This window comes from Dermacentor andersoni, chromosome 6 (assembly GCF_023375885.2).
Source record: "Dermacentor andersoni chromosome 6, qqDerAnde1_hic_scaffold, whole genome shotgun sequence".
Taxonomy (NCBI): Eukaryota; Metazoa; Arthropoda; class Arachnida; order Ixodida; family Ixodidae; genus Dermacentor; species Dermacentor andersoni.
In genome coordinates, this window is record NC_092819.1 from 96,095,799 (window position 1) to 96,109,176 (window position 13,378).

At 44.4% G+C, this 13,378-nt stretch overlaps 2 protein-coding genes across 3 annotated transcripts in view; one reads left to right on the forward strand and one right to left on the reverse strand.

Annotated features, from left to right (window-relative positions):
• LOC126523015 (hepatocyte growth factor receptor-like) overlaps positions 1-7,233 on the forward strand; it is a 54,664-nt gene extending 47,431 nt beyond the window's left edge. The window contains exons 20-23 of the mRNA XM_072288960.1: positions 393-502; positions 754-916; positions 1,033-1,169; positions 1,449-7,233. Of these exons, the coding sequence (XP_072145061.1) occupies positions 393-502; positions 754-916; positions 1,033-1,169; positions 1,449-1,656 (618 nt within the window). The 3' untranslated portion in view covers positions 1,657-7,233. The remainder of the gene's footprint in view (positions 1-392; positions 503-753; positions 917-1,032; positions 1,170-1,448) is intronic.
• A 1,445-nt stretch (positions 7,234-8,678) lies between these two features.
• The window catches only part of LOC126522606 (uncharacterized), a 38,708-nt gene continuing 34,008 nt past the window's right edge, over positions 8,679-13,378 (reverse strand). For both annotated transcript variants that reach the window (XM_050171377.3, XM_072288828.1), the window contains exons 4-5: positions 10,039-10,107; positions 8,679-8,896 (exon numbers count right to left, since the gene is read on the reverse strand). In XM_050171377.3, the coding sequence (XP_050027334.1) occupies positions 8,804-8,896; positions 10,039-10,107 (162 nt within the window). In that variant the 3' untranslated portion in view covers positions 8,679-8,803. The remainder of the gene's footprint in view (positions 8,897-10,038; positions 10,108-13,378) is intronic.

Below are 13,378 nucleotides of genomic sequence, written 5' to 3' on the forward strand. Positions count from 1 at the left end.
ATACCCTGTTTGACAATATCCAAAAACTAACAGTTGATAGCCTAAAAGAGTTGGTAATAACTGTTTTGCACCGAAAACTACAATAATAAATCTTATTATACATGGCACACACTATGTTTCAGACTGGATTACGCGAACGCCTGAAAACACAAACTTTACTTTGCTAGTGTTACGAGCCCACACCTTAGAGGGACATATGGCAGACTACAGCTTTCATGCAGCAAGCTCCACAAATCAGCGTAAAAGCTAAGTGTGTAGAGATTCCTATCGTAAATAGCAAACCCAAAGTTATATGCACGTAGCAGTTTGAGGAGCTTTCTTGTTGCGATGAAGTTCAACTAGTATTCACTCATTCTTATTGAAATTCTTTTTTTCTGCTCGCGTACTTTTAGACACCTACAGTAAAACAACTGATAACATTTGGACTCCATGTGGCCGAAGGTATGAAGTACTTGGCTTGCACAAAGTTCGTTCACAGGGACCTCGCAGCTCGGAACTGCATGTGAGTAAGAACTCTAAACTGCGCCATGTAGTATAGCTTTATTGTAGCCATGGCGACGAGGGAGAAAAAAACAAAAACAAAAGATACTGGAGGCACTAGCCATAGTTATTTTTCTACCCTCCTCGTCTGTGGGCTTGGTTGTCCTTTGACTCATTGCTCAGCACGATTCCTGCGCAGAGTTCAAATTTCTCCGTGGCATTTTTGTTTTTGACGGAGAAAAACACGAGTGTTCGGTGGCGCTTCCATTGCAGGCTGAGCGAAGACTTTATTGTCCGTGTCGCCGACTTCGGCCTCTCCCGCGACGTTTACGAGAAGGACTACTACAGCGGGGATAATAAGAAGACGAAGCTGCCCGTGAAGTGGATGGCACCAGAGAGCTTGGAGAAAGGGATCTACGGTCACAAGACCGACGTGGTAAGTGTCCGCCATATACAAGCGTAGTGTACAGTGAGTCAAACGGTTTTGATCCGATCTTGCCTAAGCCATACTGAACAAAGCTGCAGACATACTGCGCGTTCTTTCTGTTGCAGTGGTCGTACGGAGTGCTCTTATGGGAGCTGATAACTCGTGGAGTGACACCGTATTCTGACGTGGACAACTGGGACATCGTAGACTTCCTCAAACAAGGACGCCGGATGAAACAACCAAGCTTCTGCCCCGATGAGCTGTAAACTCATTTACGTGCCTTTAATTGTAGTTTAACTATATGAATGTTGATAGATAGTAAGCAACGCGGATGACAAGTGTTGTCCCTCGTTTTCCGTGCTGTGTAAATCTCTACTGTCCGTTAATGATGCTGCTTAAACTACGGTGATTAGTGCCTTAGTGGGCAACGCTAAGTTATTAGCATGCATGTTGTTTTCCGACGGGGCTTTTTCTTGAGTAGCATCTTTATATTTATATGTTGCCGGCGGTTATTTCAATATTTTCTTTTCAATATACCCAGGTACGACATTATGCTCCAGTGCTGGCAGGAGGACCCTAAAAAGAGACCTTCGTTCGCAAAACTCGCCACAGAGATCCCGAACCTTGTCATCCGCCTCGAGAAGAAGAAGAGAAATAAGCGACTAGGTTTGAACGTGACTTACATCAACTGCCCACGCCCCGAGCCTGCCGACGAGGCCGGGTCATCGACAGAATCTAGCCCTATTTAGACCACGTGTTCCGTTGACTAGGCTTCCTCCACCGTACGTCAAAGTACAAAACAGCATTGACGTTGAGATCGGAAATTTTCAGCGCATTGGATAATAACACTGCAACAACGCGACTAGGTCAGAAGGTTACTGCATATTTGGAAAGAGGACTAAACATGAATTCAAAACGTATAAGCTCCGCTCCCTGCGGCTTGTCGTTCTGTGTTCTGTGCCTACGCTGCTCTAGGTTATATATTGTTACGCGAAGGACGAGTCACTAAGACGAGCAACTATTTAGAGGTTATATTTACAACAATGGTTGCAGCACTGACCGGTTAGATTCACCGCGCGAGCCCAGTTCGTTCTTCGTCCTCTTTTCTCGAGTGATGGCGCCCACACGCTTCGTTCGAACAATCAAATATACAGGCGTGTAGCAATATTCACCTGGAACGCATCCTTCACGAAGAGCGCTATCCCTTACGCGCAGGCTGATGTAAAAATCACTTGCGTGCCCAATACATGGACATACTTCGTTTATCTGGTCGTCTGGTCAAGCTTGTGTATTTCATTCACTGCAATCTCTTCGACACAGTGCAACACGTTTAATCGCCAGTAACTATACATAACAGACGCATCAGTGTGACACAAATGTTCTGTTATCATGATTGCTATCTTCATTAGAATCTCGTATAAATGTTTCGCTTATCTGTTCGTGCCGGTACGTCGTCTAGCGCGGACTTCCCTGGACAGCATCAAGCTTGCTGTACTGAAAACCGTTTTCAGAAGCAATAATCCTGGAAAGCAGAGGAAGTGTTAGTACAGTTCGTCCAGTCGACAGGTCAGTACAGCCATTTGAAGACTCGTTGTTCACCATCACGTGTGTGCGCAAGTGATTCTCTTTATTTCTCCTTCCTTCTCTTTTTTTGTCCCTTTAACCCCTTCGCTCAGTACAGGGTAACAAGCCAGATTTGCGTGTGGTCCACGTTTACTTTCTATTGTCCGCTTCGTGAAATAATAAACAGCCAAAAACCATCTTCTTTGTCCCTCTCTAAACCATGTCCCCACCTCACGCGACCTGCACCTCACGAAACATGTTGGAAGCATGTCGGCTACCAAGAAATTTCAGGCCACACGTGAAATTACAATTGACCGGCACTGTCTCGCGCCGTAACGCTTTGTAACGGTATCCCTGAAAACATCCTCAACATTCTCGAAGTTATAGCCTTTCGAAGAGAACTCACAGCCTATTTTCACCCAAAGCCTTCTTATTTATTAGTCATGTATTTCTGTGCGCATGGCCCACTTCATTTTGTATTACACTTGTATAACCCGGTTCTTGTGGTATGTATTCGCAAAAAACGTTTGTTTTCATTCAATGTCTAAACTTACAATATTGTTCCTAACATCTACGTTGCAGTACTGATTATCGTCTAACATAACATCGACTCCACTGTACTCTTTTCCCGTCACGGAATTTGTAGCTCTTACAATTATTGCCGGAAACAATGAAAATTTATTATCCAAAACACTCACTTTGATACAACTTCTGGGGATAGCTTTCTGACCCAAGACTGACCCAAACTTGTTATTTTCGGAGTTATTTTCGGACGCAGCCACGGACCTTTGATTCACCTACTTAGATTGGAATTGGAGTACACAGGAAGCTATTCCTTTATCTGGTAATTTGAGTTAAAATATAATCACCTATGGGAGAACCCTCATGACTCGACCTCTTTACGATTGCTAGAAGAGTGCCTTGAAATCAACGCTGAGCGGTCTTGACAACCGTTCTTCTAAAGAAAAAGTGCTTGGATCACGGAATTATTCACTAATGCAAATTACACTTCTGAAATCTTTACAGCGTTTCTTTGCGGAAAGTGGCATTGTATACGGTTATTTACACATTTGTTTTCAGACTTCTGCCTCGCGAAAAGGTGGCAGCGTAACAAGTGCAACCAAAAACTCAAAATTCGAATCTCCAAGCTGATCAAGGAAACGCAAGGGTACTCTGAACAACTTGAAAGAAAGAACTGGCGCGAAACATGTAACAAGCTTCAAGGACCTTAAGCAGCAAACGCACTTGGGCGGTACTGAAGACTCTCCTATCAAAGAAGAACAAGAACGCCGCAAAACAGAAAGTGCAGAGACTCATACACAACCACCCGGGGAAAGAGGAAGACATTATCGAAGGAGAAGTTCCTCCGTACGGAGCGGAACATAACTGTAGATTCGCACTTTGACAAGTATTCAGGCAACCCAAATATAGAACTGGATCGGCCATTCACAGAAGCAGAAATCGAGAAGGCCTAGAGCAAGCTCACTCGCAACACGGCGCCGGGGTACGACAGAATAAACAAGACACTCCGGAACCTCGACGGGCCCTCTGTAGGCACGCTCTTAAAGTACATCAACGAATGCTGGGAACATGGTAAAGTACCGCCGGAATGGAAACATGCCGAGGTAACCATGATACCTAAACCCAACAAGCCCAACAGCGTGCAGAACCTTCGACCTATATCCATCACCTCGTGTGCTGGAGACCGCTATATATACGAGCACATGGTGCACAACCGCATGATCGAACATCTCGAAGACAACGGACACGTCCCAAACACCATGTTCGGATTTAGAGCTCACCTGTCCACGCAAGACGTGTTACGGCAGGTAAAGGAAAAAGTCCTCGACAAACTGGACACGCACAGCAGAAGAGCTATCCTGGCACTTGACGTGAAAGGGGCTTTCAACAACGTATGACACGAAGCCATACTACAACGCCTCAATGTATACAACTGCGGCGAAAAAATATATAATTGCATCAAAGCTTTTCTGAAAGAACGGACAGCCCCTGTGGGGGAAAGGCAACTTACGCTCTGAGAAATTTGACACACCGCGAAAGGGAACGCCACAAGGCTCCATCATTCCGATGATGCTATACAATCTGGCGATGAGCTCGCTACCCAAGTAACTGAAGCAAATAGAAGAGATTGGTCACGCCACATACGCTGACGACCTCACCATCTGGACTACGGGAGGGTCGACAGGTAAACAGCAAGGCGCTCTGCAAGAAGCGGTTCACACAACGAAAAATAGCTGGAAGCATGTGGACTGATGTGCGCACCTGAAAAGTCGGAGCTCTTGGTGCTAAAAAAGCGCGCAAGAGGCCGACAACCAGACCCAGTAGTAAAGGCGGGAGGCATCATGATTCCGCAGGTTACGACACACCGTATCCTCGGACTCCTGATTCAAAAAGACGGGGCCGGGGGAGCAGAGTTGTAAAAAAATTCAAAGAACAGTGCAACCAATAACCCACCTTATCAAAAGAGTGACAAGCCAAACTCACGGACTCGATGAAGAAGACTGCACTAGAATGATACAAGCGCTGCTCACGAGCATCGTCACGTATGGGACCCTATACGTTGACATGAAGAACAGTCAACGAGACAAAGTAAACGCCCCGTTTTGGCCGATTCCGGATGACATAGGGCAAGGAAACACCGGGCTCACTGCAATCATATACGGCCCGACGCGGCACGTGATGCACGTAAGCATGGAGGTGGCCTCCAATACGAACGCCCAGTCGTTGTGATGCCGTCGTCGTCACTGCGTCGTCATCAGTTAATCGCTTTCATTCCATAGTGATCGCTCCTTCTTTGTCATGCCGTCGCCATCGTTCCGCCTTGTTAATTGTCGCCATCACTGTGTTGTCATATCGTTCTCATCACGCCGCCGTCGTCACATAGTCGTCGTCATGCCACCATCATTATTCCGACATCGTCATTCAATCAACACAGCTAGCTGGGCGAGTTGGTGATTGAACGTGTTCCCAGGGGTGGGCAGCGCAACTCGGACGAAGGACAAAAGGAAGTATGCGCTTGTATTATCTACTTCCTTTTGTTCTTCGTCCGGGTTTCGCTGCCCACCCCTAAGACTATGATAATTCAGTCATCATCATTACGTCTTCGTCATTCCATCGTCGCCACGCCACCGTCGTCACATCGCCGTAATCATTTAGCTGTCATTCTGTAGCCGTCGTACCGTCATCGTCGAGCCATCGGAATCATATAATTTTCATTTCATAGTCATCATGCGCTCCTTGTCATGTCGTTGTCACCATTTCATCGTCGTCATGCGCTCGGGGTCATCTTGATGCCGTCGTGGCCGTTCAATCCTTGTCATACAGTCCTCGTCATTCCAGCGTTGTCATGCCATTGTCGAAATCATCATAATGTCGTCATAATTCCAGCATCACCATCACATTATTGTCATACCGTCGTCGCCACACCGTCACCATCATCTCATTGTCGTCACACCGTCGTTGTCGTTCCAGCGTTCTCACTCGTTCTTTGTTGTTTATTTCATAGTCGTCATTACGTTGTCGCCATTGCGCCGTAGTCATAAAGCGGTCGTCATGTCATCGGGATCGTTTCATCATCGTCGTTCAGTCGTAGTTGCTCTGGTGTCCTCAATCCATCATTGTCATTCTTTCGTCATCGTGCATGGGAACCGCATATTCGACCGTCAAAAGCTTATCTTTAGCGACGCGTTGATGAAAATGAGTCTTGGCCGTGTGCTCAATAGTTGCTAAAGAAATGAAAGAAAACCGTTCTTCGCAAGCGCCAATGAAAGCTTTGCTTAAGTCAACTCCCGCAGCGCCTGAGATCTTCATATATCATTGTCAAATAAAATTGCAAATGTACACTACTCTATTTTCTTCACATGAATTTGTGCACCCTTGATTGAGGAACCACTACAATAAATAATTTGAGCACTATGTTTTGTCGCAAAAGAAGGTGCTTTACTGTATTGCAAAGATTCCATTTCCATACAGCCATACCACAACGCAATTGTTTTGCTGTTATAGGATAGATATAGTGTGTTTTCTTTTGAAACTACATATTTTTTTTTTATAAAACGGCGATGAGTATGGTGAACGTGACGTTCTTGCAGATTAATCGTAAGGCGAAGTGTACATCCTTTACCACTAATAACGTGAGTTTCGGAGCAATAGTTAATAGCAATTAGGTAATCAATCTTTTTCATTAAAACAACTTGGGGGCAGTTGTTCATCTGAGAAACTGGGAGGAAATCACATTCCCCCGCTTTCTTTATCGTTTTTCTTCTTCTTCTACTTCTTCTTGTTTTACAATGAAAGTCAGACTATATAATTTGACATATTCGTTATCCAATTTCAAGGCTCAATACAGGAAAAAAAATCGGAACCTAACGCGCCGGAAGCGCAGGAAAGGCGGCCTCGCTATTGCGTCAGACGGAAACACCCCGTGAGGTAATGCGTGACCAAGTTTGAATAATGGAATATGGGTGCGAATACTGAGGCGCGTGTCCGCGTGCCTGCATGAGGCATGTTTCTGCTGCAGCAAAATCCCGGAGGCGACTCTGTCGACAGATCTATCCCGGTCTACGTTACGACGAGGCCGTCACGTGATCTTCGGGTACGCGCGTGTTGGCATGCACTGATAGCTTCACATATCACGCTTGTTCTTTCCTTTCCTGTGCGTTTTCTTTCTTATTTTTGTGCTTGTTCAGCGAGCCGATTCGTCATGTGTACGAGTCGTTGCGCTGACGTATGCGTAAATCGCGCAAAAGAAAAAAAATAGGAGCGGGGGGGGGGGGGGGGGGGGGGGGTAGTGCGGTGCAGTGGGACTCTAGTTTTTCCGTTTCACCAAGAGTCGAGAAGCGGCGACAAACATGGGTGCTAACAATGCGCTGCGGCACATGGCAGCCGTCAGGCGCCGACAGACTCTGCTGAGTTCACTTCATCACTGGTAAGTGCAGTTCTCCTGTGTCCCTCATCGCACACATCTACGTTGACAAGAAAAGCAAAAAATGCCACCATTTTCATTTCAACGGAAAAGCCGCTTATGTATGCAGCTCATGTCCCCTACGGTTACATTTGGTCCATCTTTGCGCGGATTTTTGTTAGAGACGAGTCAGATGTATGCATGGTGCGCTTCTGGCGTGGACCGCATTTCACGGACGGTGTTTTCAAAAGGCTATATATGTCACCGAATGGCACGTTCGGACAACACTTAGGGTAGTGTTTCCAGCGCTCTATGAGGAAAGGACCAGGGTACTACTCGCCGCAGGAGAAGTGCTCCTCGACGTGTCGCTGACGTGCAGCTCTCCGGCAGCGAACTCCTCGCGTACTCGGAGAAATGCATCGCAGCAGATGCCATGGTAGCCATGGCGCGAGGGAAATGTATTGCCCGTCAACTCTTTGCACACGTCTCGCACTTCGCTCCGCACGCAGCCCGTGACGTCACGCTGTTTACGAAAGGGAGAGGATTCACCTAGCCAGGACCAACCTCTCAAGATAAAAGCCCTTTCAAAGCTGTGCAACCGCCCGGTGAGGCATGCAACGCGTTAGTTCATTTGCATCCCGTTTGAGAGCAGCACTACTGCAACGAGCAAGTGGGGCGCGGAGTCGGCTTTTTAATATTTTGCGGGCTTTCTTTTAAACGCGGAAAAATTTCACTCGAGAGAGAGAGCGCGCGCCGCAAACAAATCCAATTGATGTTTTCGAATGTGTTATAAAACATGCTGTTGACATGTCTGGTGTAAGCTATTAAAAAATGGTTTCTCAATCAATCATTACAAAGTAATTAATTAAGAACAATGCAAGATATGCTAGACGTTTCTTCAGATTGCTGCTAACAAATATACACTTGGTCTCACCCGTGTAAAAGGTTTCGCTTCTTCCTAAATCTTGGTACATATTAGCTGGGACACCCTGTATCTTTAAGGCCACGTAAAGACCAGTGCCAGTTTGTGTAGTCTTTGAAGAAAGCGTGTATTTAAGAAAGACCCAGTGAACAGATGATATACCTTGTTCTATTGACAACAGTCGTCTAGAGAACGGTCACAACGTCAAACATAACGTCCCTTATTTTTTTTATGTGCGACTACAAATGCATGTATTCAGTAGCGTTCAACGAATGCCGGTGGACATATCTTATCGGGCGGTACTCCCAGGGCGCTTGTTGCATGTATGACTGTTGCCTCTGCAGAACGAACAGGTATTCAGATTATCGAACCACCTCTGTGCATTCCCTTGTATTGTTCTCATTCATACACATCAGTGCGATTATTTACACATGGTCTTGTCGTTCCGGTAGAAGGTGCAGATTACCACTTTCGTTGCGCTTCCTAATTATGCTTCTTCGCCAGTCAAAATTCTGTGCATAAATATATTGAAGGTCAGAGGTCCCATGTTTTTCAGGAATTGGACGATTCCGACGGCCAGCTAGAAGGAGGAAAATAAAACAAGAGTTTAGTATCAGCAAGAATATATATATATATATATATATATATATATATATATATATATATATATATATATATATATATATATATATATATATATATATATATATATATATATATTTGAAACCATGTACTTTTGCTGGAAGGACGGACGGTAATCATTTGAACACGGTGCTGTCATTGTTTCTAGCGGCAAATCTTAGATCTTTATGCGTTACGTGCCGGTCAAACAGCGGCCTTGTCTCTATGGGGTGGAGGGACGCGGCTTTGCGCTCACTACAGCTGCCCTGTTTCCGTGTGGAGCGCTCTGACGGCCGAAATTCATCGTGCCACAGATCCGCAGGTAATCACAACTTTACGGAGCCAAAAGTTGATATGGGTCTTATACGGAGAGTTTGCATCTATTTCCCAATTACGATGAGCCCGCTGAAACTAAACGTTTAAAAGTTAACTAACGGATTGTTGTAATTTACCCACTAATTACTACGTGTCACCCGTCACTCTGTGGTTGCCACCGCTGACGGAATGTCTCCGAAGGAACGGCCCTTTTATTTCAGAACGGTTATTTATCAGTATTAAAGTCTTCGTAGAAACACCCGGTATGTAGTCCATCCTGTCGTACTGACGTGCTGGTTGTCCTGTTGAATATACGCTTTCCACCAGTGAAAATTAAAGCATGTAAAATGTCACCTCTCTTATGTTGTGCGGAAAACGATCGTTTCTCAGCACTTTTTTCATGCGCTTAAGGGGGCACGAAAATGCCCTACACGGTGTATGTGGATACCTTATGCCCATAACTGTGTAAATATAATTATATATATATATATATATATATATATATATATATATATATATATATATATATATACACAACCGGAACTATGATGCCCCAGCTTAAATAAGGTACTCAGAAGCTTAGCAACTGCATGCTTAGTTCTACTTTGCATGCGTCTTCACTGCATTATGGCATAGCTTCCATGTCCACTAAGAACTGCGGTCGGAACAATGCCACTAGTAATCCTTGCTGGCCCTATGATTCATGTGAGATTGCTAATGATTACAAGGAATGTCTGACAGGGAAAAAAACTGTGATCTGTGCGTAGGAAGTTGGGCAGTACTTACCGATGATGCCTCACCGAGGACTTCATTAGTCTTTGCGATTATGTGGGCAGGTGTGATTTCTCCGGTAATCTGAAAGTAGACCAAACAGAAATATCTTGCAATTAATTAGTTCCTCCTCAATGGAACTTTGCAAAATAAAGATTTGCTACAGGGGATACACAAATGGGCGCAAGTATAATTCAAATCTTCTTCCCTGATATTTCGTTCTGATAATGTATGACAGGGGACAATATTTATACCAGGTGCATTTCTTAGCTGCACAACATTTTCAAAAATCACCTGTGGCAGATAGCCCAATTCTAACCTTTTAACTAAATTACTCGATGATGCGGACATTACTGCCACGAGAAATCAAAGGGCTCAATTGACTCTGTTAACATAATTGCACTAAATAACTTTTCATTTATCTACTTTATGGTACATATTGCAATTAATAATTTGTAGCTGGCGAGTTCGCAAAACGTATTCGCCAATGAATTCTCAGGGTGACATTACTTCCGAGATATTACCTTTCAAAGTTTGCGACAAAATGTATTGGCGTTCCAGCTACTTTCGTGCTTCAACGCAAAAACAGCGTTCTCTTTTAAAAAAAAGTAAGTGGAACAATAGCACTTGTTTTACCGAAAGATTGACGACGCGTTTCCTAAAACCGATGCCATTCTAGAAATTCGTTCCAAGTGATATGCTTTGCGAAATAACTAGCTACAATCCACAAACTGCAGTATGTACTGTAAGTTAGTAAAAGCTTAATTAGTCAAATTTCGTTGATTACGCAATTAAGCATTCGATTTCTCGTGGAAGCAATGTCCATCTCGTCGAGTAATTTAGTCGGAGGGTCAGAATTGGGCTATCTACGGTATATTATTTTAAAAGTATGCTGCAGCTAAAAATAAATTAAAAAAATACACACCAGATGTAATATCTGTCGTAAAGTGGCAGCGAGAGCTAGCTTCAAATGTTCGCGCAGCCCAAGGAGCTCCTGTTCTTCTCCCGAAGTACAAACAATAAGGACGCAAGGAATAATAGCCGGCCGCGCCATGGACCTGATTACTCTTCGATTATATGATTTTAGCCTATATATCTGCATACAGAGTGTCCAAACTATCATGCACCAACATGTAAAAATATGCAAATGCCTCGTAACGTGACAGAACCAAAGTAATGTTGTTTGCCGTCGCTTGAGATACTCAGACTATTTCTTACATTCCGTCTAACTACATGTCTTAATTAATTATGCAGATCCTCAAATATTTTAATTAGATGAAAAGAGTCAATGAGAAAATTGTATAGCAACATGCAAAACTCTCGATACAGCGTTATGTGGCTCATTACTTGCTACATAAGTGTGCGTATCATGGCCACGCACGCTTATATCGCCTTCCCTCCCTTCTTCCTTCCTTCCCTCCCTTCTTCTCCGCCCTTAAACTGGCTCTCTTAACTACTACACACAGAACAAAGCAACAGCGCGCGCATTAGATCCCATAGATGAGATGAATATTTACAATTAGTATTAGGGTTATAATTATATTCGAGTGCTGATTGCTGTGCTATCGTTTGTTACCGAAGCTTTCCCTCAAGTCTAAATATTTTAAGGCAGTTTGTCGTGTGCGTATCATGGCTACGCACGCTTATATCGCATTCCGTTTCTCTACCACGGGTGCGCTTTAAAACCACGGCGCTGCAGTTTTTGCTTTTCTTTTCTTTCTTCTTCTCCGCCCTTAAACTGGCTCTCTTAACTATGCTACACGCAGAGACAAAGCAACAGCGCGCGCATGCGATCCCATAGATGAGATGAATATATATATATATATATATATATATATATATATATATATATATATAGAAAACTATCAGTCATAGCTCTCGTAGTATAGCCCTCTGGGCCGTTTCCTTTTCTTTTTTTTTCTTCGTAGTCCTATTAGGGTTATTATAATTACACGAAGGTATTTCGCCCTCATCAGCAGCAGTCCTTGGTATAGTTATTCTGGCGGCTAGCTTCCCACGCTATGCGTGCCGCCATCGCACCTGGTTAAGCTTTTCCTAGACGCTAGAGTTATGCTTTGTCCGCGCAACCTTGAGCGATCGGAAAGCGCGTTTCCCCCTCTTGGCCGGCGGAGAAGGGAGGCTTCGTTCCGGCCGCGAAGCTCTCCACATCTCTGTAAGGTGCCTTGTGGATGTCTCGTGCTGACGATGCCCTCTCGGTGAGCGCATATTTCCCCCCCCTCATCTTTTAAGAGGTTCAATACATACAAGCATTTGTCTCGCAAACCAGATTTTTTTTTCAAGGGAATTTTCCACGTCTCAGTAATTTCTCTCGTCGTATTCGAGTGCTCATTGCCGTGTTATAGTTTGTTAACGAAGCTTTCCCCTCAAGTCTAAATATTTTAAGGCAGTTTGTCGTGTGCGTATCATGGCCACGCACGCTTATATCGCCTTCCGTTTCTCTACCACGGTTGCGCTTTAAAACCACGACGCTGCAAGTTTGCTTCAGAGACTATCCTTTCCTTCCCACTTCTCCGCCCTTAAACTGGCTCTCTCAACTACTACACGCAGAGACAAAGCAACAGCGCGCGCATTAGATCCCATAGATGAGATGAATATTTACAATTATTATTAGGGTTATAATTATATTCGAGTGCTGATTGCCGTGCTATCGTTTGCTAACGAAACTTTCCCTCAAGTCTAAATATTTTAAGGCAGTTTGTCGTGTGCGTATCATGGCCACGCACGCTTATATCGCCTTCCGTTTCTCTACCACGGTTGCGCTTTAAAACCACGACGCTGCAAGTTTGCTTCAGAGACTATCCTTTCCTTCCCACTTCTCCGCCCTTAAACTGGCTCTCTCAACTACTACACGCAGAGACAAAGCAACAGCGCGCGCATTAGATCCCATAGATGAGATGAATATTTACAATTATTATTAGGGTTATAATTATATTCGAGTGCTGATTGCCGTGCTATCGTTTGCTAACGAAACTTTCCCTCAAGTCTAAATATTTTAAGGCAGTTTGTCGTGTGCGTATCATGGCCACGCACGCTTATATCGCCTTCCGTTTCTCTACCACGGTTGCGCTTTAAAACCACGACGCTGCAAGTTTGCTTCAGAGACTATCCTTTCCTTCCCACTTCTCCGCCCTTAAACTGGCTCTCTCAACTACTACACGCAGAGACAAAGCAACAGCGCGCGCATTAGATCCCATAGATGAGATGAATATTTACAATTATTATTAGGGTTATAATTATATTCGAGTGCTGATTGCCGTGCTATCGTTTGCTAACGAAGCTTTCCCTCAAGTCTAAATATTTTAAGGCAGTTTGTCGTGTGCGTATCATGGCCACG